General features: G+C 44.3%; 1 protein-coding gene across 1 annotated transcript in view; it reads left to right on the plus strand.

The window, feature by feature from the left end:
* Positions 1-24,611, plus strand: part of CACNA2D4 (calcium voltage-gated channel auxiliary subunit alpha2delta 4) — a 118,986-nt gene that overhangs the window by 15,454 nt on the left and 78,921 nt on the right. The window contains exons 6-18 of the mRNA XM_057390050.1: positions 212-343; positions 1,339-1,399; positions 1,906-2,056; positions 3,592-3,666; positions 4,718-4,807; positions 11,406-11,519; positions 12,605-12,683; positions 14,674-14,807; positions 15,672-15,689; positions 16,961-17,038; positions 18,365-18,445; positions 20,799-20,873; positions 21,799-21,885. Of these exons, the coding sequence (XP_057246033.1) occupies positions 212-343; positions 1,339-1,399; positions 1,906-2,056; positions 3,592-3,666; positions 4,718-4,807; positions 11,406-11,519; positions 12,605-12,683; positions 14,674-14,807; positions 15,672-15,689; positions 16,961-17,038; positions 18,365-18,445; positions 20,799-20,873; positions 21,799-21,885 (1,175 nt within the window). The remainder of the gene's footprint in view (positions 1-211; positions 344-1,338; positions 1,400-1,905; positions 2,057-3,591; positions 3,667-4,717; positions 4,808-11,405; positions 11,520-12,604; positions 12,684-14,673; positions 14,808-15,671; positions 15,690-16,960; positions 17,039-18,364; positions 18,446-20,798; positions 20,874-21,798; positions 21,886-24,611) is intronic.

The raw sequence follows: 24,611 nt of genomic DNA on the forward strand, positions 1-24,611 counted from the left end.
AAYGGGGTCTGACCAAGTTGAGATCCCCTGCAGTGGCCAGTGGTGGCCTGACCCCCAGGATTCACTTGAATGGACAGGGACCAGGATACATCAATACAAAAGCTTTGGACAAGGTTGCATTCCTCCTGGAGCTGCCTTTGTTCCGATCCCTCTCTTCTGTTAGGAGTGGTGGATGTCTTCCCTTCTTTAAGACACATTTTCTCCCCCACAGACCCTGCCATCCTTAATGGAGTTTACATGTCAGAAGCCCTGAATCCTGTTTTTGTGGACAACTTTGAAAGGGATCCCACACTGACCTGGCAGTACTTTGGCAGCTCCACTGGTTTCTTCAGGCTCTACCCAGGTAATAGAGTAGAGATTGACTTTGCTCTTTCAGTGCAACACAGTAGTTTTGCAGRACAGGGTCTGTGCCATGGAAGAGTCCAATCTGGGAAGTCTGGGGAATCACAGCCCTAAGAAGGGCAGGATGCAGTGAGCAAAATACTCATGCACAGGCTGATAAGGCTGAAGGAATAGTATCCAGCAGGCATAAACCACTTTTTCCCGTTAGAACCAGCCCGTCAGGCATTCTGCCCTTGCAACCCCAGAGAAGTCTGCTGGCAAGGGTCCTCCAAAAATCTTCTGAAACRTCGTGGCAGGGCTCCCTGCCTCAGGCTCCTCTGTGGGTTTTAGCCGTGGCCAAAGCCCCTCTGTGCCTCTGCCACACATGTGGCAGATGTAACTGGCCAGCTTGACTGGTGATCCACTCACCAGCTGTGAGTGGCACATAAGGTCACGGTACAAGAGGCAGCTCCTGTGCTTGGAGGAACCCATGAGTTGCTGTGCAGCTGCAGCCTGGCCTGGTGGCCACTTGGCCAGATGCCCTTGCAGTGTGCCCTTGTTCTGTGACCTATCACGTAGTGGGGAAGGTAAAAGCACTGATAACTCTGAGCAGAGCCTGTAGCAGGGAATCTGGGATGCATCCCTGTCACTGCTGCTGCTTTTTTATGCTCTTAGCCACCCTCTGGGAGAAAAAAAAATCTGTTGAGAACTACATCAAAGTGACAAACAGTTCAAAGTACATGGAATTGCTTCCCAAATTCGAGGGACTCGAAACAGACTCTGCCTAGGTACATTTTTTTAATAGAAAATTAATAAACAGTTTACTCAGAACAGTCAAAGACTGTGCAGCTCTGCTTATATTTCTGCAAAATGACCACTGCTGTGGCTGGCCAGGCTCATGCGCTCCCCCAGGGTAGCCAGGTCTCAGCAGGGAACAGCAGCAGTGCAAGTGCCTGGGGAGCAGGGAGCAGATGCCTGCCTGTGTGTGTTGATTTCTCCTTTTGCTGCTCTCTTCAGGAATAAAGTGGTTACCAGATGAGAATGGAGTCATCTCCTTTGACTGCAGAAACCGTGGCTGGTAAGTTTTAGAGAGACTTGGCCAAAGCACCTTTCATCCTTCCTCTCTCCCCCTTCCCCAAGGTGACACCTTGGTGAGTTGCTGATCAACAGTTAATATCCTGTGGTGCTCCTGCAAGAGATGGGGGATATATAAACAAAGGTAGTAGCAGGTTAGGAAGCTCAGCCAKCAACAGCTTTTCCTATGGCATTTAACAGGTGCTGAATGGAAATTGTACTTCTGTAACTGGGAGAAGGGGATATTCAGGCTTCAAAATTGTGGGGTTCACTCTGTCTACTCAGCATGGCTAAAGGAGGCTTTAATAGTTGTTACTCTTGGATGTATATGTGCAGTAAATTCAGCACTTTCCAATGCAGGAATTGAGGTGCTGGGACCAGCCTGATTCTCCTGGGTARCTGTGGTCGTGGTGCATGTTTTGCTCTTGCTGGCACCATGTGACAGCAGCAAGTCCAGCATTCCTCCTCCCTGGATGCTCATCCTGCTYTCTGTGTTCTTTTTTTATACAGGTACATCCAAGCAGCCACCTCTCCCAAGGACATTGTCATCATTGTGGATGTCAGTGGCAGCATGAAGGGTCTGAGGATGACCATTGCCAAGCACACCATCGTCACCATTCTGGACACTCTGGGAGAAAATGACTTTGTCAACATCATTGCAGTATGTTTGTCTCAGTTCCAGTGCTCTCTCTTATGCCTCATACCCTGTYCTCCTTCCCCTAAGCAAATTGCAGTGACCTACCTACAACAGTACCTTTGTTGGACAGGGAATTAACCCAAATTACCTTGGGAAGCCCATTTTGTGTGGCTTCYAGGTTACTTCATCCCTCCTCCACAGAGGATGTTGGCTGTATCTTTTTGCTTATTTAGRGATGTGACTGCAACAGATGAAAAAGGGCTGTAGAGAGACACGTGAGCTAGCAGGAACCTGAGCTAATAAATTCACCCAGCTTGCMATAACACTGTTTTTGGGTTCAGCAGAAGCAGTGTCATCCTCAGGATAATGTTTCTAGGCTAGAAAACTACCACCATATGCCTTTTTGTGCACCAGCATCTTGCAAGGCTGCCCTTACACTTCTGAGTGGATCAGATGGGCCTGCATGGAGCTTGGTCAGGAAGCCTCTTCCTTTTTCAGCCCTGGCAGGGTGAGGRTGGGCTGGTGATCCACAGAGAACCAGCACCACTGACCACAGAAAGCAAAACTTTTCTCCATGATTCCTGCCAAGACTGGTGCTATGTTAAAGGCAACTTGCCTTCTGATTTTCAAAGCTAATTCAAACACCATCTCTTTCCCCAGGTTTCTTGCTATGAAAGCTTGGCAGGGTGCTGCCAGTGAGATTTAAATTCTACTTTTTGTTGATAGCTTCTTRTGTTAGCTAATTAGAARCTCCAGTGGCAACAATTCTGTCTTKATATGACTGGACAGATGGAAGAGTGAACAGTGTTGGCAGAAAAATTGAGGGGAGCCATTAAGGAGTTTGAAATATCATCTGTTCTTCAAAAACAAGCCCAGAAATAACATGTTTTATATATAAATATATATATTCCTTTACTGTACTCACATCAAGAGTGCAGATGACATTATAGCCTGACCTTAGCTCCTGTTGATCAGCCAGGCATYGGTGACCTCTTAGGAATTACACTCTTATGAACCTTGCAGGAAAAGGTTCACAGGGGCATTACCAAGCTTTACCTCACATGTAACAGGCTWGAATCATCCACTCCCCTTAATTATCCCAGTTCAGTGGATGTGTGCTAACCTGATATGTTATTGTTCAGCCATGCACCAGACACTTCAAACTTCAGGTTGCAAGTTCAGCTRGTGGCTGGGGATTCAAAAAGTCTCCAAAAGTCAAAACTATGTGCAAAAACTGCTGGAAGCAAGGCCCAGAATACAAGCTTATAGAGTGTGGATAAAAACTTTATGGTGTGGGTGGAAAAAAAGTAACTTTGTATGTATAGATAYGCTCAGCTAGAACTCAGCAAAACACCATAACAAATGTGTTATTCAAACAAACACAATATTCATCAAAATCATAGTTTGCCATATTCACTATATATGATTTTAAGGGAAATAGATAAAAAGTGGCATAATGCTCCATCCTATTTACTGAACATCTACCTGGAACATGAGCTCATTTTGTGATTTTTTTTTTTTCCTGTGACAGCCCCTTTCTTTTYGTTTTCTCTTTGCAGTACAATGATTATGTTCATTTTATTGAACCCTGTTTTAAGGGTATCTTGGTCCAAGCAGACAGAGACAACAGAGAGGTGAGTACCAAGCCTCTATCAATGTAATTTGGGTAGCTCTCTTCATGTAAGAAGAGCATAGGGTTAAGATGCTGTAAGGTGAAACTCCAGGGAAAGGAACAACCATCTCCTAGCAGGGTTTGCACTTCAGAAGCCAGCACCAGCTCAGCAGTGTGTACTGGCTCTGTGGTTCACCTTGGCTTACACCAAGCTGCAGTAAYGTGGGGTCAGCTGGTGGGGTGAGCAGCAGCAACAGCTTCCCTGTGTCCCCGCTGCTAGGACACAAGTRGACCTAGCCTAGATTGCCCTACAAAAACAGAGGACAAAGGTTTTCTACCTTTGACACCCCACATCCTTAGCCCTGAGAAATGAGAATAATGGTCCTTTCCTGGTAAATATGTTCTCAGCCTGGTGTGATCCTTTATAGAGTGGACTGCCARCAAACTYTCTCTGAGGAGGGTCTTGCTGTTTTGATCCAGGAGGGTTYAGCAGCCCTGAGGTGGCCAGTCTGYATCCMGCTGYTCCRCCAYCCTCTGGGCTGACTGGTATTTTTTAGCTTCTCTCCCTGYTTTTCTTCCTTCCTCTTTCAATTTKTAAAATTTGTATTAATACATCCATYCATGCCTTCAAMARCCAGATTTCTTTCCCAGTTTAGCCCTGGGTCACAGAGTATAATTCCAKAGGGTGATGTCTTCTGCAGTGTGTTTTCCAAAGGATTCCCAAACCTTCTAGACACTACCTTGCAGATGGTTTAATTTGCAAGCACATCAATGCCTTTTAAATCATAGACAAGCATTCAGATTTTTGCTTTTTTCTCATCCTGTTGCTTTTGGGTGCAGAGGATGTGTTTTTCCTGAAGGCACAGATAAGGAAAGGTCACATTTCCAATATTTTTGTCCCTTTCATGATCTTACATGGGTTGTCAGTGGTTCACAGTCCAGAGACTGAGAAATGCAGCCCTGCTGTAGTTGCATGGGTACAGCCTTTTCTAGGCTATCCTTCCCTCCCCTGTTTAAAGGGAATACCCTGCCTGCAACTCATTCCTGATTTTTTTTTCCTCTCTTCTTGCCAGCACTTCAAGCAGCTGGTAGAGGAACTGCAGGCAAAAGGAGTGGGGACTGTGAGCAAGGCTTTGACAGAGTCATTCAAAATCTTGAGAGAGGTAAGAATTGGTGCTGATGCTTGTGTGAGGCATGAGTGTCCCTGCCAACCCCTCCATTCCTCTCTACAGCCAGTGACAAGCACACCCCTCAYGGTGCTGCAGCAGGGAGGGGGCATGAGCTAATCTTACAGATCCCAAATTTGTGACAAGCAGTGTGCAGGCTAACCCATTCTAGGGCAARTGTTGGTTTGTGCATGATGTCCACAGCCACCAATCCCTGCCCAGGAAGGATCAGAAGCCAGCAAGGCTGTGGCCTCCTGAGTTTTCTTACTGAGCCCCACAATTGGGCATTGCCCTGGCATCTTTACAGATGGTGGCAATAAAATAYAACTGATGGGCTGAGGGCCACAATTCTGCTCGTAAGTAATGCTGTTTGTGAGTAGYAGAAGATGATGAAGACATGAAAGATTATTCTTCAGATTTATTTCAATGTCACTTCRCTGAGTATCAGTGCTTGGGGAAGAAATCACAGGTACAGAAGATTAGTTACTGTGATCATGCCCTCTGATAAGAACCATAAATGATTTGTTGCCTCATGTGAATTCAGTAGCCTGGAGGTAAGCATGCCATTTAATTCTGTTTCTTAAGGGATGGTAACAAGAAAAAGGACCAAGAATCAACTTAATACCCCCATCCCCTCATGTCTGTAGTGGGCTTGGCCTAAAGAAGCCAGTGGATCATAGAATCATAGAAGGGCTTGGGTTGGAAGAGACCTTAAAAACTGAGACAAAATATGCCCTTCACTGACATAAGAGAGCCAAAAATAGCATCCAGGGAGACTGTGTTGCTCATGCACCCCAGTGGACTAACATTTCTCCACTGCAGTAATAGAGAAGAAACTCTTTGGTGGGTAAAGCATTTTTTTTCTCTCTATTTAGCATAAAAAAGCAGCCATCAATTTTAGTAGTCATCACTTATCTTGATTCTTGTTGATTCTCTCTTGCTTAATGAGCTCAAAACAGCTCTGAGATTCCTCTTGGACAGTGCAGCACCCAGTGGTGCTAAAACCTTCTGCTGTTATTCACTGACAAGGTGAAGTACTGCTTCCCTCATGCATTTTGCTATCACCTTGGATCTGGTGAGAAAGCAGGTGGCTCAGGCATTTGAACTCCTAGAGATGAGGAACAGTGCCATGCTTTTCTGTGTCTTGGAAATGGCTCTTCATAAAACAGTGGTTCAGAAACAGTGTCTTTGTTATCAAACAAATATGTGAAACAGAGCTCCATATCTCTTCCATGCAGAGATCTTTCCTTCCAGGAATCTTTCCTTCCCCAGATTTCATGTTTTCTGCAGTGTGCTGTTTGCAGTAATGTGGGCTATGATTGTGTGCCCTTCAGTGCAATGGGACCTCGGACCAAGGTCACCACAGCCATCAGCTGGGAGCTRTGGTGCCAGCCAGCTGTGAGACAGCTGCACGCTCAGCAGGAGGGCTGCAGGACCCTTTGCAAATCACTTTTGCATCTTCATACCAGGATTTCTGGTGGCATTCAGAAGASGCAGACTTTGTGCACACACTGCAGCTCCAGAGGCTGTTTGTACGTRGGCATGGAAGTGTGGAAACATTCCTGTCGTCCTGCTGCAGCCTTCCCCAGACTGATAAGGCTTATCTACAGAGTGCCTTAAAATCTGCAAGTACCCTGGCTTAAGGCAAAAGGGTGCCACCTGCCAAGCGCTCATGTGGCTTAAGGGCTTTCTGAAATCTCCTCAAGGTTCTTAGACCTGGATGGGAAATAGAGTAAAAGGGTTTTCGTCAGTGTGCCCTGAAACAAATCTGTGCTGCTGCAGTTACACAGGCAGGAGAAAGGGGAAATTTAGGGGGAATGACCACCCCCTTCTCATCAGACAAAATTCACATTCTCAACTGTTCCTCACAGACTGTCCTGTTATTGTTCACGGGAGCATACGCAAGAGAATGAAAATTGCGACATCACACTGATGAAACAGGCTTTGCTGATTACAATAGACAACCAGTAATAATATCTGTWATGAAAGTGGCTGCAGAATTTCCCTTGTAATTTTCCTCAGTCCAATTGCTCACAGAATTAATAGCCCGGCAGAGACCCACTCGATGAGGTATGAGTAGCAAAGAGGGGTTGAAGARCACAGATCTCTCACTGTCTTTGTTTTCCTCCATTATCTTCTGAGGGAGACATATTTGACTCTGTGATGCAATTTGCAGCCCAATTCCAGGAGAACAGTTAGCCAGAGCCGCCCCTGCCCCTCTCTGCCATGCTTCATAAACCACTTGAACTCTAAATTTCAATTTAGTCGCACACAAGTGATTACAATAAAATATGCATCCCTGGGAAACCATGGTCTTAAGCACACATTTATGAAGTGCTTCGAAATTCTCGRGTGTCAAGTGCTATCTTTTGAAGTCTTCTCTTATTTATTAAGTTTTAATCTATCTCACTGCTAYCTTCCTTGTTTCAACAAGCTTGGCACATCTTATTCTCTCCCCTTTTTCCTGCAGGATTTAAACCCCTTTGTTCTGGCTGCCGCTCTGCTTGCAGCTGCTTCCAGGCTGCCTCCCCTGAAATACCATCCTCCCAACAGTGTGTGAGTGCTGCAGCTGAGAGCTATCAAGTGCTAAGCAGAGCAGAATAATTGCCTTCCCTGTTTTACACACTGTAGTCCTCTTAACACGACCTAAGACAACAGCTACGTTTTTTTCAGACACTGTCACATTGTTAATTCCTACCCAGCTGATGTGTCTCTGCAGCATCCCTCTCCAGGCAGTATCCACCCTCCTCTTCTTTGTGTGAGCCAGTGCTGCCCCTTTCCAATGTACACGTGTCCTCCTTTCTCAGGATACACCCAGAGTATTTTGAAAGCTGTTGCTTTTGCCATTCTGTGAGGAAAAAGCCAAGTTCTGCTTTTTGAGGCCACCTTGGAATGATGTTTTCTCTTGCCACCAAACTGGTTTWATTGTGCCTTGACTCACTGCTGATCTCAGAAATCACCTAAATGCTGAAGTTAATTGAGTGAGTCATTCCAAAATGGTTATAGGTGAAAAAAAGATGATGAAACTGGTAACAGGCTGTATTTCAGTGAGACATAAAATTTTGAGTGACTTGAGCAAAGTGATGCTGTAAAAAGAATGTACCTGTGTGCAGATTTAAGTAAACTAAGGTTTATAGTGGCGTCTTAAAGGCCTTTTGTGTGGGGAAGCACTTYGTTTASWMAYWCAYRMRWYKYRTGWRTKWSTAATTTTTCYAGCAACATGCTAGATGTTTAAGGACAATTTAACTGTCTATTTTGTGTTTTCTGTTGATTCCCTCTTTATCCTTTGTGATTTTTGTCCTGGTCAGCTCTCAGCCCATGAGGCGAGTAGTTCAGCTACACCTTCTGCAATTTGTTCCCTTCATGCTGAGCACAGATTATTCAAATGCTTTCAATTAGWTTTTTCTTTAACCCTACCACTTTGTGACCCTGCCTCTTCATTCATTCATTCTCTTCTTTGTTTCTCATCACTTTAGTGGGTACCCAGCCATTACAATATTGTCCTTTTGGTGATGAAGTTTGGAGGCTCTAAAGTATCTCTGCCTGTTTCCCTCTGGTTCTTTATCATTTGGCATCATCATTTTTACTCCCCTTCTTGCTTCTTCTCTGAACACTTATAAATTATTTCTTGATTCCAGTCACATTTTGTGGACCTGGATTCTAAAACATATTTTTCAGGATATGCAAAGCTCAAAAATTCCTGTTTACCAGTTCCTACTATTTTGCTTAATGCCCTTTCTTGTTTCTTCTTCACTGGCTTTGTTTTCTTCTCTACTGCTGATTTTCTGCCCATGAGATGCTTTCCACCAAGTTTGAATTTTTAGTAGTTCTGGAGGCCATTCCAGAGGCAGGTCTGCATAATAATGGGGCAGGAGGAGATGGAGAGAGGCTGCTCAGTCTTCTGGTCAGATGTGCACATAATCAGCACGCGTGCCTGCACATCTCTGAGCTATGCTGATGGTTCCTATTGCTTCACTAGGAACTCTGTGCCAGCCYGTAACTGCAGAGTAAAAGGCAATGAGCAAACAACGGAGTACAAGAGACTGTGACCCTGAATTAATTAGATCATGCCTGTTAGTCCTGGCAACGTGACTGAAGTTCTATAGGAGAATACACAGCCCTGTGCCTTATTCACTGACCCAGCTCTAGCCTGCATTTCTTCAGATATCTCTTCTACGGACATGTTATTCCTCATCTCCCCTTCTTTTATGCTCCTGAGACTTCAGTCAGAGCAGGGAATTATGCACAGAGCTTGATGTGAATGCTGTCAGATCATTTGCTACAGCTGCAGCCAGTCACAAAGGACCTAAAAACCAGGGATTACCTCTTGTTTGTTTGTTTTCTAAATCTGTCTTTTTAATCTCCATTTCTATGACACTGATGATCTCATTTTCCCTGTTGAAAATACCATCTACTYCTGTAATTAGGAGATTGCTGGTTCTGATACAACATCTAATTTCTTGGTATTATGAGTTCTGAAGTAAGCTTCATGAAGAGGTGTCTTAAGTAGTTTGATGAAATGGTGGGCGACCTTAATTAAGTGTTAATTTAATAATAATCTAAACAAACATGTTGTAGATTGCAACAGTTTGGAATAAGCTGGTTTCGTAACTGCAAGGTTCATATATCTRTGATCTGAGCCTCATTCTGACAGCATCTCCTGCCTCCCTAGTGGACACTCACACTATATTCTCTCTGCTAATCTGCACCCRGTTGATCTTTGTCCTAGAAATAGCTCACTTGAAGGTCTGTTTTTTTCCTACCTGCTGGTCTTTAGCAGAATCACACGTGGCTCTCACCCACTTTTCTCCTTTGGTTTGCTCCTTAGAGTATCCTGTGCTTGTTCCAGTTTTACACCCTCAGCCTTTTCTGAATGTGCTGCTGGGGAAAACATAAGAGAGGAGGAGCACATCCAAACACCTCATCCTGACTTAGTCTTTCCCATAGATGTTTCATCTGAGATCAACTAGTTAGAAATGACCCTGTTACARCACCCTCCTCACTCATATGTATCCTGGTTCTGGTCAGTGATACAAGTAATGGCACAGCCAGAGAGGGCTTTGTACCTGTGGTCATCCAGAAACTGTTGAATCCATGCTTCCTGCAGCAGAGTTACAGGTACTGTGTAAAGTTGAAGGAGGCAGGACTGATAACATAGATGGTGATATTAACGCTGAACCTGGTAATTTCATAATAAGGGACACTCACAGATGCAATTGTAGGAGTGGTGAAATTACTTGGGAAATCTGGGCTTGGAACTGGCTTTGAGGTATTTATTAATGGTGATGATACTAATCTGCAGTGGCACCCCAGGAAACAGCCATGTTGGTAAAGGCATTTGTCTGTGGTAACATAGCATTACTAAAGCCAAAAGGAGCTGTGAATTGAACTCTAAAACATCTTAAAACTCCCAGTTCACACTCTGTGTTCTTGTTCTCCCATCCAGGGGTTTCCTTTAATGCAATTAATCTTGCYATTTGGATACCTTTTTTCACATTTGTATGATATAACTATTCTCTCCAGTTYAAAATTGCTGCTGTTTCACGTAACCTTAGTCATCCTTCAGTTGAGCTCCTGTATGCTCTTCTCATGCTATTTCCTCTCATTAATCCTTGTTAACAGAAGGACAATTTAGCTCTGCATCAGTATCTGTATCCTCTGTTGATTAGGCTTTTCCTTGCTCAGAACAGACAAGCAGTGAGAGGCAGGACATGGAGAAGCACAGAGTGCCACTGAGCTGGGAGCTGCAGCAAAGTGACTGCTCAGTTTTGTCCCTGGGATGTCCTCAGCTGCCTCTGCCGCTGGCTTTAACACTGTTGGTGCTGTATAAAGCCCTCAGTTGTCTGGAGCCAGGTACCTGAGGACATGAGAGGTACACGCTCTGCAGGAGCAGGGGACAGGCAGCATTCCAAGGCTGTCCCTGGCTGGACAGGCAGGGTCTGGCTTGCTTGTAGGAGCATGTCTGTCCAACACCTCTGCAGGTGCCCTTGGGAGCACGTCAGTGTCTGTACCAGAGTCCTGGTGCTCTTCTGCTCTGCCTGAAATATCACTTATGCRTAGATAACAGGTCATCTGTCATGTCAGTGTACAGCCTCACTTATGTGGCACATCCATAATTTTTCCAGCTCTGATGGTAGCAGCCTTCTTTTTTCATATGCTCCTGCCTCTCTTTGCTATTCCTTGGCAGATTGATGGATTTAYCCTGAAATAATGAGTCTGATTTCCCACCCTCTCACATTTTCTGCCATAAAAAGTGAGAGTTATTGCTGTCAAATCAGAATTGCAGTGTTTATGGTCAATCTATAGTTGTTTTGCATAAACTAATGYGACTGTGCAAGATGTGAAGCAGCAGGGAATCGCACCCTTCCTCCACAACACTTATTTTCTCCTCATTATTTTACTTCTGCAAAGCCTCCTGTGTCTGCATGTGCTAGGCAGGGCTGTATAAATAAAACAATTTATATGCAGCATGCAAACACAGTCCTCTCTCTGAGCAGTGTRAGGTTTGCAAGTGAGGATCTGGCCCACTTCTGAGTACAGCTACACAGAAACAGCCTGAGCTGGGGTAACCAATGCTCTCCCTCTCTGTTTGTAGTTCAGAGATGCTGGCCAAGGAGGCCTGTGTAACCAAGCCATCATGCTGATCACCGACGGAGCAGTGGAAGATTATGAAGCTGTGTTTGAAAAATACAACTGGCCCGATCGGAAGGTTTGTCTGGGAAGTGATRAATAGAAAGGGAGAGGAAAGGTGCTGTCCCACTGTGGTGGGAATAGAAGAGCATGAGCCAGGATGTCAGGCAGAGATGAACATTCACATATTCCAATACCAGAACACCCATGGGCACCTGGCTGTAAATGCAAACAAAGCATSCAGGCAGGAGCCTACTGCACTGATTTCTGAGGTGAGAGGATTACAAATGCACATCTCTATGTCAGGGAACCTTTTTTTTTCTATGCGCTTTATTTTCTGAAGGTGTGGGCAGTCAAAGCATTATCCTGAGAAGGTTATAAAGACTGAGTTGAGTATTTAAAAATGAAAACCCAAGTTTTGTAAAAAGTTTTACTCCCGTGCAGGACTCTTCATAATTGGTCCTGTCTGGGAAAGGTTTGACTCCTGCCAGTTCTTAGGGTGGCCAGGGGAATGATCCTAACAACCTCTCTGGGTGCATTCCAGCCCTATTTTCTCTGATGTCTGTGRTTACAGCCTTGTACTAGCAGAACTGGCTGTGAAAGTGTGATAGCCCACTGCTCATCCTAACCYCTCCTGATGTATTTGTTTACCTCATCCCAGCTAACAGCAATGCACAAAGGGAGAGGAGCAGCCTACTGAGAGACCAGAGCAGGGGGCTGTTAAAGCAGTTTATTTCAGGATTGGCTCTTTTGTTGGTGGTCAAACACAAGAGAAATGGTAAAGCTTTCTCTAAATGATTCATGTGGTCAGCTGTTCCCCTGGGTAAAGGATTCGTGGCAGCTGTAAACCTCTCTGCCTGTGGTTGCTGAGTGCCTGGCGGAGCTGCTATCATAAAATCAAAACGAATTTGCACTTTTGCTTTGTTATTCAGATGATCCTGGGTGCTGCTTGGCTTTCTGGGCTTATTGTAATTGGAAATTAAGTTCCAGGCCACAAAACAGGAAACAAATGGCATGAGAGGCTCCTGCCTCTGTGTGAAGGCAGAGGTATTGCTCTCGAACTCTCCCATTCACACCAGTGTACAGGGGATGCCAGACTTCAGCCATTTGGATTTGGCAACACATTACAACCTAATCCTTCTGCCTTTGCATCCTTGTTCCCAGGTCCGGGTGTTCACTTACCTCATTGGCCGGGAAGTCACTTTTGCCCCGAATGTGAAATGGATCGCCTGCAACAACAAAGGTGCTGTGTGGGAATGGTTCCCAATCTCCATCACACACATCACACGTGGACTGCAGCCACGGGGCCCTGCACCCCTCTATGGCTTACCCACTACTGCTGGGGCCCATAAGCCCTTGCTTGGAAGACAACCTAAGGAAAAAACAGACCCTGCTGGCCCACATCAAGTGTGCCTGTGTCCAACTAACACAAGTCCTCCGTGCTGAGCCACCGCATTTTCCTGTCACATTGCCAAGGGACACTATGACCGAGATTCATGCTGGCTGTAGTCCACCTAAGTCCCTGTGCTTATTGTGTCCCAATTGCTGGCTTTTGACAATCTGTCTAAAGCTCTGTCAGAGAGCCTGACATCTTTTGGCTGAGATGTAAAACAAACATTGCTGCTTTAAAGATTTTACAGCAATTTTCACAAGGTCTGCAGGTTAACCCCTGKATCCTGGCCAAATTCTTTGTGTGTAAGTGGTTTTCACTGAGGTACCAAAATAGCTTGTTAATCCCACCCCAAACCCACTGTTCTCTCTAACTGGCATGAAATTACATGAATGAGAAAATCCAGTCACAGTAGATGAGTCACCTTTATGCATTTGGGGCCGGTCAAAAAGTCAAGTTAGCACTGTCAGAGTCGGTGAGGGTAGAGGAAGAAAGGGAAGGAAAAGAAAGCYATCCATGTTTGGGCATGAGCTGGCCTCTGCAGACAGTGATGCTTGTTACATCAGTCCTGTTTAAACAGGGCAAGGGAGACTAAAGGTGGGTGTTGGGTACAAACTGTTTTCTGGCCTGAGCAGTGGCTCCAGCAGACCATGAAATGCATGGGAGCATTTGCTGCTGGAAACAGTTGACAGGAGAGTTGCTGGCCAGCAGAATGTCTKTGAGCTGGGGATGCTCAGTGCTCAGGCATTCATCTAAATAGCACTACGAATTGCACGTAATATTTTTAGATTTTRTTAAATGAAACAACACCATGGATTTCAGATTGCATATGCAGCCACGAGATCAGTGACAGGGACTTCATGGTGCTGTTGGTTCACCATAAAATGGCAGAAGGGCTTCTTCTGAATAACCAGATAACAAAAACGTGTGCTTTGCCCTTGGATTCTCATTTACCATTTTTGAGCTGTGCAGAGGGCTCCCTGATTTTGGTTCTGTTTCAGTGTATTGTATAACTCTTGTGCTCCTTGTTTTCGAGCACACAAAATCTGTTTCCACATCACAAAGCTTATCAGAGCATGAGCCCTTTCACATGACAGTGTTTTCCTAGTGGCAGAGAAGTTTTCCATTTAGCTGACCTATTCTGTCCTATACCAAGTACAACCAGTGCATGTGGTGAGAGGCAGGACATGAGAATTCTCGTGACATTACTCAGTGTTAGCACTTCTAACCAGCAGCTAGTTCTGAGGCTCTTTTGGTAACTTGAAAACATTCTTCCCCTGGACTCCTTGTTGTAGTTTTAGACTGTTATGAGTCCAGCTGCAGGGACAAAGCTTTGGGAATAGATAACTTGCACCTTTTATTCTCTTTCCCATGGGTAGATGGAAGTAGTTGCCATCCTTGGATGTAAAGCTAGGTAGACTGAAGAGTGCTGGAAAAAATCTGGAAGAAAAGGTGGGAGTTTGGTCTTAATATAAAATAGGGCAGGGTGAATAGCCTGGTGAAATACTTGGCTTGCATATATTTGGCCTTCCAGACTGAAGGCAGCCTGATTAGTGGAAGGTTTTWTCCCAAGACCCAAAGCAACATTTTACATCTGCTTTGCATAAATATGGTTAAGTCTCACATCTTGCACATTGCTCCAGCATTTTTAGAAGTACAGAACCACTGCTTYGAAACTCTAAATTTCCACGGAAGGTAATGGATACAAGGCCATTTTCATAAAGAGTAGATTACTTACCTGGGTAGATACAGTCTTTGACATCTAGTTTTCTAGCTTTGCACTCATTTAGAAATAGGGRAAGTGTGTTAATAGAGAGACTCACACCTCTGTTTCTCCATTTAGGCTACTACACTCAGATCTCCACTTTGGCAGACGTCCAGGAGAATGTCATGGAGTACCTGCACGTGCTCAGCCGGCCCATGGTCATCAATCACGACCATGACATCATCTGGACCGAAGCCTACATGGACAGYGCGGTAAGGGCCTCGAGCACAAGTTGAAATCTAAACAAAGTCCTGAAATTTAAGTAAAACAAGCCAGGAATTGGTTATTGGTAGAAATTACTGGTCTCTGGCTCTACTGAGACAGACGATACTTCTTTTCTGCTCACTGCTGGAGCYAAGGTGTGTGTTCACACTCGGATCTGAATCTGCAGTGACCCAGGTGCCCAGGACTAATCACACAGGCACAACATCACTTAAGTAATGCTTCTGTGTAAGCAGGTTTCCTTCCAAAGGATTATTCACAGAAAGGGTTATTCATGGCTCAGGGTAGGGTCAYGGAAACTGATTTCCTCCAGCCCAGTAGCTAATTGCAAATTGCTGCTGCTCAAAGATASAGATTTCAGCAGGCTCACTCTTTCCTTCCTTAAACTAGCAAAGACCTAATGTCACCACAGTGGTCCTGAGCCCAGCCATGTGGGCAAAGGACATATTGCTAAGGACCCGTGAGCACTTCCAATGTCCCCTGCTTCGTCTCTGGCCTGCCCTGTGGGAGAACATTTGGTTCTGTGTGGGTGATGTGGGGATATCTTCTGCATGAGAGCCAGRTGAAAGCTGGGACATGGCACTTGAGTGTGTACTAATCAAAACCTCCAGAAATGCTAGTATTTAACCACCAAGTTTATTATATCAACAGTCTTGCCACCCCTGGCACTGGTGTATAGGGTCACACGTCCCAAGGCAGCCACAGGGATTTGTTTGCTGTATGTTTTTGCTGCATCTCTGTTCATGTCTCTTGTCTTGGCTTGCCATTSTCTTCCTCTGTCCCCACCTCTCCTGTCTTTGATTCATTCTTCCACTCATGTATTCATTTGTGTGTTCATCCGTGTCTCTCACCAGCTGCCACAGTCTGAGGAGGTAACTGCACCCTGTGTTTTGTGCATGTGCTGTTTCCTTTGTGCCAGTGTGTCAGTGCCAGCCTGCACAGCCACAGCTGCCCCGTACATCTGGAGGGTGATAGGGGCTGCAGCACTCAGAGTCCTCTTACAGTGGCAAGAGGAGGACAGGGAATGCTGGATGTACTGGAAAGCTGTGCTGTGCTGTTGGTTCAGAGTAGGTAGGGGTGTCTGTGTTGTGYAGTAGCTTAATTCACCTGAACTCTTTTCCCATTTGTCCAATAAGTGCAGGAGAAGTTTGCTTGTTGTGGGTTAGTGTGACTGATGCTGTGAATGGGAAGTTTCCACAAAAAATCATCCAGMGTAGTAACTCAAGATAACAAGTTCAAATCTCCATCAACTGACTCTATAGATTTTTGACTGGTTCATTCATGGCTCCCAGCACACTCTGTAATACAGACATGAGATCCTTTCTGGCCTTGCTACATACTTGACCAAATGAGAGATGGAAGCRGAGAAGCTACTGGCAATAAAGGATTAGAATCTTTGGATAGTTAGCACATTTGGGAGACATCTTTAATGTGGCTTGCCTGTTTTACCTCCTCTCATGTGTGCTTTTAGAGCATCTGTCTTCCGTTGAATTGGGAGCATCTGTTATTCCATTACACATGCATGTCCTGTATCCCTCATAGAGATAGCTCACTCTGTCATATCTGTTTGGATCATGATTTTGTCTCTTTTTCCAAAGCTTAGATTGTTGAGTAACAAGTATTTATAAGCAGGCTTTGTGTGTATTTGTGTCACTTAAGCATGTGCCTGTGGTGTTTTTCATTTGTGGTATTCATATGTTTGCAATAGAGATGATCTCTTGTTTGTGATTTTGTTCATATTTGTGTTGCTTTTCTCTATTCTGTGCTGCTTGTATCGGTGGTTTTTGCACTTGTATAAGTACTCATGTCTACACTCCTTGAAAGAGTGGTGGGTATAAATTGTGCCACCACTTCCACAGGTTCTTGTCTCTTCATTAAAACAACTCTTCAATATCTCCTGCTTCAACACATTTCACTGTCTTTCATTCCATCCTCACCACCCCACACGAGCAAGTATCCATCCCATAATTCTCTTGGACACAGAGTATTTAAAAGTGCTGCCATCTGTTTTTCAAGAAGTGTGGGAGGCGAAGAGGTGGCTAATTGCAATCAACATCTGGGGTCCATGGGAGTTCCAGGGCCTTTCATTTGGGCTCTCTGGGGTACTGCACTTGCTAACACACGTCCTGTTGTTYCGTGGCAGCTCTTTGCATCACAGGCTCAGAGCCTGTTGCTCATGACGACAGTGGCCATGCCAGTCTTCAGCAAGAAGAATGAGACGGTGAGTGAGTGAGTCAGCCTGGGCTGCTTTCTCCTACTGCCAGCACAGGGGACTGGATGAAGGGGAATTTTGCARTGTTTTAAACCCAAAGGGCCTCTGAATGAACATCCGGCCATTAGGAAAGGCAGAAAACCTCTGGCAGGGTGGATGGCTGATAATTTATCTGTCAAAATGATAGTCTGTCATTTCCTCTGGATGCTATTTCTTCAAAATGCCTCTTAAATATGACATTTCTCCTTGGTTTATCCCTTCCATTTTCAAACTGAGCCTAGTTTACAGATGCTWAAATTTCAGGCTGGAACAGATCATTACCTTGTCTAGTCTGCATTTTATTGCAGACCTTTACATTTCACACAGATGATCCAAATACCCTGGTTTTGGCAAAAGTGTCATTGAAGAAAGGCATCTAGCCCCAAGCTCTCTCCATTGTGGTTTCTAACTCCCTGTTAAAAACTGGTGTCTAAATTCCACGTTCAGTTTATCTGACCTCACCTTTCTGTCATCATGACTTCCTCTACTGGATTAAAAAGCCTGTACCCTTTAGTATGTTCTCATGGGAAGCATCTTCTACACTGCCATAAAGTCAAACCTGTCTATCTTGATAAGATAAAAAGGTTGAATTATTTAGATGATTTGATAAGGGCATTTCCTCTGGGGTTTGAAACCCTTTAGACACTCTTTTCTGTACCATTTTAATTTCTCAGTRTCCTTTTAAAATGCAGGATGGTTCCTTACCACTGCTTTATAAGGGGAAAAAAAACTCTTCATCCAGATCCTACAAACAACTGTCTGCTTTCTCCTCTTGGGGCTGGCCTTACCCTGCACAGCACTGCAGTGAGAGCCTGTTTGTAGTTTTTCCATCATGCTCTCTAGATGCTTATTTAACAACCAGTTCCCCATGTTGTAAAGGGGGGATTTCCTATTTTCTAGGTTAACAGTTTTGTATTTGTCATTTGATTTAGTTGACCCRATTTATCAACCAATTTGTGTTGGTTTGCTTTATTGTCCTGACTGTATTGATATTCGCACATACTGAATGCAGGGKTTTGGCCTCAAAACTTGTTTCAAGTGATTTTATGTTACTTCTATCAGTAACAGTAATCATAGTAATGAATACCGACTGGTGTTGTGTAGAAACACTCCTGTCCATAAACACTGGAATAATCTCTTTGGACTTTTTGAAGTATGTTAATTGGTTTTGAATAAACGCATTCACGTATCCCCTCTAGGCTTGTGTGAGAGACTTCCAGGGAGACAATAATGGGCTTTCAGATAGAAAACTACCCAGGTCTTGCTTCTGAAAATAGATTCTCCTTTGTTTTAAAGCGATCCCATGGCATTCTTCTGGGTGTGGTGGGCTCTGATGTACCCCTGAGGGAGTTGTTAAAACTTGCTCCACGGTATAAGGTAAGACCAAGATAATTCAACTTGTTCCTTTGCACAGTAAAGTCATTACTTATTCTTCCATGGGCATGACTGAGAAATCATTTTTCAGCCTGTAGGAAAAACTGTGAGCATAAAGGAAGAGTTTGTTGGATATAGTGGTGTGTGGTTTCTCTGTAGCACATATGAAATCATTCACTGCTACAAGCTTTTAGGCTGCTTCAGCAACACAAGGACAGGGTGATCCAGCAGACTGGCAAAATGTGATGCAACCTTTGTATCTTGATGATCACCAATCTAGATCCCTCAGAGATGATAGCCTGCCTTAAAAGAATTAAAGTTTTATATCCAGTTCCCAATGGACAAGAGTTGCCATGCCAGCTGGCAAAAAAATGTACTCATTTCACTGTCAATATTCTTAGCAGAAAAACTGAGGGCTGAATGGATTATGGAGAGCCAACTCTTCCCTCATGCCTAAGGTACCTTTCTCCAGATCAGCATGACGGTTTCTTGGCAAGACAGCGTACAGAAAGTTGGCTCTCACTTGCTTTGTGCTGTACCTGGATAGAGTAGCTTTCCAGAATTGTTAGTCAAAAAACTTTCCATGAGCTCTATGTTCAATGTATCTTAAAAAAAAAAAATGTTCATCCATCGGGAATTCCCCCAGAGATGCACTGTTAGGATTGGTTTCTACTGTAAATTCCATGCAGTGACCCTTTGTTCAGTCAGGCTGCTCAGCAGGAGACAATGAGCACATCCAAGGACCACCATGAAATCTGGCAATTTGAGCCAACATTTCCAGTTTTCACTTTGTCTTAAAAAGCAATCAGACAACTACTACCAATGAGGCAGTTGTCCAAAATCTGATTGCTGAAGACTCACAGGACTGAAAGTGCTGTCAGAAGCTGTGAATTTCTGTGGTGCTTCCAGACAAGGGTGCAGGGCAGACCATTAACATGCAGCTGTAGGAAATTATCCTTTGGGCACACCTGGAATTGAGAGTGTTGAGTGCCAGTATGCAAAGCTGGCTGGTTTGGGTCAATTTTTATATGGTTATTTTCTGTATAATACCTTTTCATCTTCTTTTCTCCATGTCACTCAAAAGCCAGGTATACAAAACCTTTCTTTTGGGCTAAGGAGGGTCATTATTCTTTCCTCCAAGGAAAGGAACGGAAAATAATTTGGATTTCCTTGTATCAGAGGCAGGATACATCTTGTCAGAAACTCTTCCAACTCTAGAGCTGTTTGAAAACCTAGGATCCTCAACTTGGATTCCCTGGCATATGGGTTCCAAAAGGATCAGTTCCAGCATTCCAGCCCTGTGGAGCTTATATATTAATAATCATGCTTTTACTGGGCTGGGAAATTCCAACTTTAATAGGTGAAAAAAGAAATTTGCTGATCCAGTGTCTTGCTTTTATTCTTGCCACACGGAGTTAAGCCAAGTGTGCTTTTCAAAAAACTGCTTCACACAGAGATGGTCCAAAGTTTTGGTTTGGGATGTGTGAAATACAGAATTCATTCCCTCTATACACAGACAGATTGTAAATGACTTACCTCCTCACTTCCCTACTGTTATCCCTCCAGGATTGTCTTCATAGGAAAAGAAAGGTGAAACTTTATTTAAACATAGAAACCTTATCCATTCTTGTTTTCCTTGAGACAGCTCTTGTTTTGGCAAGCACAGACTATCTGCAGGTTTTTAGCAACTTAGGGTTTAGCTAGAATTTGTATTATATATGGGCTTGAGCTGAGTAATTGCTCTCTAGAAATCTCTTGCAGATCAGGTCAGCCAGTGTCTGCTCTTGTTAGATTATGCTACTCCTTAAACAGTATTTTAAGACTACAGGCTTGTACAATTGGCCTGGGTTAGATCTTGCCAACACTGAAACATAATGCAGAGCTCCTCTGAAGGCTGATGGGGTTTCCAGGGAAGCCATCTGTGAGATTCATCCTCAYTTGTTCATTCACTGCTCTGCGATGTAGTGATGGGTACACAGACCTGTCACCATTGCTTCTGTACTGTTTGCAGCATTCCCCAGCATTGCCTGTTTCCTGTGCAGCTCTGCCATGCCAGCTGGGGAGAACTCAGTCTGCCTCTGGGTGRTAATTGTCCACGATGACAATCAGACTCTAAGAGGGCATATTTTTCTGAATGTGTACACAAACTTGCTATCTGCCCATCCTTTTGTGCATCCAAGCGCAGACAGAAYAGACAGATAGCAGTTTTGGGATGGATTCTATTTGTTACTGGTTAATACCTTTAAAAGGAAAATATTTCTGAAAACTGGTGGTACCAGGGTATCAGCAGCACCCCTTACACAGCAGTGTTTCTAGCTAAAGCATTAATTGTTCATTCTAATGCCTCTTTCTCCAGCTGGGTGTCCATGGATACGCCTTCCTGAACACCAACAACGGCTACATCCTTTCACACCCAGACCTCCGTCCTTTGGTATGTATAGCTRTGACTCTGAGAACATGAGCAGTGACTTTCAGCGCTGCTTCTGATTTCTTTGGGTTTTTTGAGCTATGAAGGCCACCAGCCTTTGATATACAGGCAGCCAGGAGCACAAGGGCCAGCTGGCCTCATTAGTGAGATGTCTGGGCACACAGTGATTCATTCATGTGCTGGTCAGCACAAATCCACCTGCACACAGCTCTAAGCATCAGTGTGTTCACTACAAGAGAAAGTGTCACCATGGGGCTTCACAGCAGCTGTCTTCAGAAAGGCAGCTTTGCACAGGGGGACCACAGGCACGGGGCRTTACTTCAGTGTGTGAAGAGAAGGGACACGTTGTGTTTCCAGGGCAGGGCAAGGGCTCTGCTTTATCCTTCCACCGTAAATGGGCCTCTCMTAGTCCGATTCATGGATTTTCCCTCACCCAGAGGATTAATGGAGTAGCCCKCTTGCGTCAGTTTGCTCTAGGTGAAAAGTCTCCTGTCAGAGGAGTCAAAGCTGAACTCCATCAGAAGAGATCTCCTGCTGGTATTATAATGTTAATGGGATTATACTCTTAGCTGCAGGGAAAAAACTGATTTCCTGCAGGCAAGTGTGTTGTAGTGATCTATTTAGAAGAAGGAGGCCATAGCCTTTACCTGCAAGTTCAGCTGTGTTCCTGTCTGTCCMTTGCTCCTGGATCAGCCTTTCCTGCTTGAACTCTCCCACCCCCTCACCGCCTGCGTAAAGAAATACGTGAYGTGGGACCAGGAAGATGCGTGCACAAACACTGCCTTCCTAATCAGAGAATGAATGAGACAGGCCAGTTATCCAAATTAATACCAATTCTTAAAGGGTTAGTTTAGGACATTGTCTAGCTGCTCACTTGAGTATTTTTCTTTTTTTCCTTTCTTTACTTATTTAATTCTTTATATTCCAGTACAAAGAAGGGAAGAAACTGAAGCCTAAGCCCAACTACAACAGTGTAGATCTCTCAGAAGTGGAGTGGGAAGACCAAGATGAAATTGTRAGTATCAGAAAGTGAATTTAGCCTTTTTTGTAGCACCTTCTTTCTACTACTTTGTATGTAGGTAAGATGTGGGGGAGAAATCAGCACTCCTGTTGTTTTTCTGTGCCTGACTGTCTCTGACTAAGAGAGACAGGTGCTCTACAAGAGGACAAAGGATGAAGCTCCCCTGCAAAGGGCTTGTCTTCCTTCCCAGTATGAGTATTCCTTCTCAGGGAACAAAGAAGGAAAAGTGCTGGGAGGAGAAAGGAAGCACTTTGGAGGATGCCCCAGGGAGGCAGTCTGTGTGTACAAGGCCCTAATGCTGCCTTAATGCAAAGCCAAAGTAGTTTAGGAGTGTGGCAATGTCCTGTGATGTCACCTGTGCATGCAGTATGTGAGATACAGGTGAAGCCACTCAACTGATGAGATCTTCAGCATGGAAGAAAGTACCTTCATAAAGAGACTAAAGCTGCAGTCATTATTAATAATAGACATAAAGGACTTAGACACTTAAGAAGAACCAGTTTCCAGAAACCACCTCACTGTACAGGTGTGGAGGCACTGAAAGCAAAGCTGAACACAGAGAAAAGATTAAAAAAATACCTTTTCTACTGGTTTTTGAGCAAAATTATTAACAAGTGATAAAGAAGAAACAGCATGCACCTTTCACAACATTGTTGCTTTGCACAACTAGGAACCCAGATAATARGAGAATMTATAGAGAGCTTCCTTTGTGGCTCRTTTTATTTTACTCASAAGAACTRGGAGGAAACAGATACTTAAATTACTAAGATAACTGAATTTGGAGTAAGATAGAATTAGCTGTGTGAGACACATGATTCTGGATTACAGGGTAGACTGCTGAGATAAATGGATCTGATGTTACAGATATCCACTTAAACAGGTAGGACTAACAGATCAGCAAGAGGATCAAAATAGCTACTACTCCTAGTGTAGGCCAAGTACAAAGGCAGCATCAAAGGAACTTGGGAAGTGGAAGAGTGGCAGATTGAGAAAGGGAACACAGCAGAACTCKCTGTGTAACATGGAAAGCAAGACAAAAATAAGGTTTTACATGCAGTGAAACTGCCAAGATGCAAATTGCCAGCAGCTTGGTGTAGGTTCGCTGATCTCTTAGAGGATTCTGCTCACATTGTAGTTAGAGCTATTCCTCTTTGTCTAGTTTGCTATTAAAAAAAWAWTCCAGGAAATGACAGAAATTTGCTTCCCTCTCATATTTATTTAGCTAGCAGGTTCCCATCTGACCAGCTAAYACTGATACCTGAATGCAAATACGATACCAAGTGCAAGGTTTCTGTCCACAGGCAATCAGTGTAAAACTATCCAGGGGGAAAAAAGTCATGAAACAAGCATGAAAAACAAAAGCCACTTTGGTTCCTGTACTGCATCTTCCAGAAGAAAGAAAGGTTGCAGTCATTGAGGGTGCAGAGACATTCAGTGACGCAAACGATATCTGCAGTGTGACTTCAGCAAGTCTAGAGACTCTCAAGATACACCCACTGCAGCAGAAACCTGCCAACATTTCAGCACTCAGATTTGTAGCTATGGTATTAGATCTATGACAGACTCAACATCAGTTGCAGTATAATCTCAGCAACACTGATAAGCAGCACATTCAAACTGGAAAAATATGCCCAAGTGCCAATGATGTGTAATACAGCCAGCTGCTAGAAAGAAATCCAGGGGAGGGAAGATGCCATTGTCTGGAAAATGCCAACTGATGCACAGTGGTACTACCTGCAGGTGGGCAGCAGCAAGAGATAAAACAACACAGGGATATTTCACAGKGTGAGGAGGGAAAAGGAGGAGGGTTGAGGGTCTGGAGGGGAAGCATACAAGGAGTAGCTGAAGTCTCTTGGTTCACTGAGCCTGGAGAAGAGAAGGCTGAGGGGAAAGCTCATTGCAGTTACAATTTCCTTGTGAGGGGAAGAGGAGGGACAGGCACTGATTTCTCCTCTCTGGTGACAAGTGACAGGACCCAAGGGAATGCCTGAGGTTGTGTAAGGGGAGTTTAGGTTGCATATTAAGAAAAGGTTCTTCACCCAGAGGGTGATTGGGCACTGGGACAGGCTCCCCGGGGCAGTGGTCACAGCACCAGCCTGACAGAGCTCGAGAAGCACTTGGACAATGCTCTGAGGCTCATGGTGTGACTCTTGAGGATGATGCTGTCCAGGGCCAAGAGYTGGACTTGATGATCCYAGTGGGTCCCTTCCAACTCAGGATATTCTATKATTCTAAACCCAGAAGCCAGAACAAATCCTGCAGGCTGTCAGCCCAGMACAGAGAGTATGCCGAGGCTCTGGGGGAAGGTCAAACACTCTTAGCCAAAAAGGAGTAAAAGTACCAGTCAGTGTTTTCATTTCCAAGATGTGGGCCTTGGGAAACATGAGCTTCATATTCTTGGTCTGTAAATAACCCACATCAAAGAGCCATAATAAACAAAACCATGGTCTTGTAAAGCCAGTGCAGTTGAGACTGGCKAGCACCTGAATGGAGGCCTGTCTCTGGAAGTAAGGAAACGATTTGTGTGAATGAATAAGTTACTTCCCACCTATTTTTTTCTATCCAGCCTGAAGTAATAGATTTGATGTGCTCTGGCAGGCTGGACCTGAAGTCAAAGCCTCTGCACTTGTGGAAAAATTTCCTCGATCTTTCTTGTAAGAGGGGAGTCACTGTGAAAATTACATTTTACCTTTGGAACCTGGATTGAATRAAGTGGTCTT

Source organism: Malurus melanocephalus, unplaced genomic scaffold (genome assembly GCF_030028575.1).
Source record: "Malurus melanocephalus ecotype Western Australia unplaced genomic scaffold, MMel_1.1 scaffold_22, whole genome shotgun sequence".
Lineage (NCBI taxonomy): Eukaryota > Metazoa > Chordata > Aves > Passeriformes > Maluridae > Malurus > Malurus melanocephalus.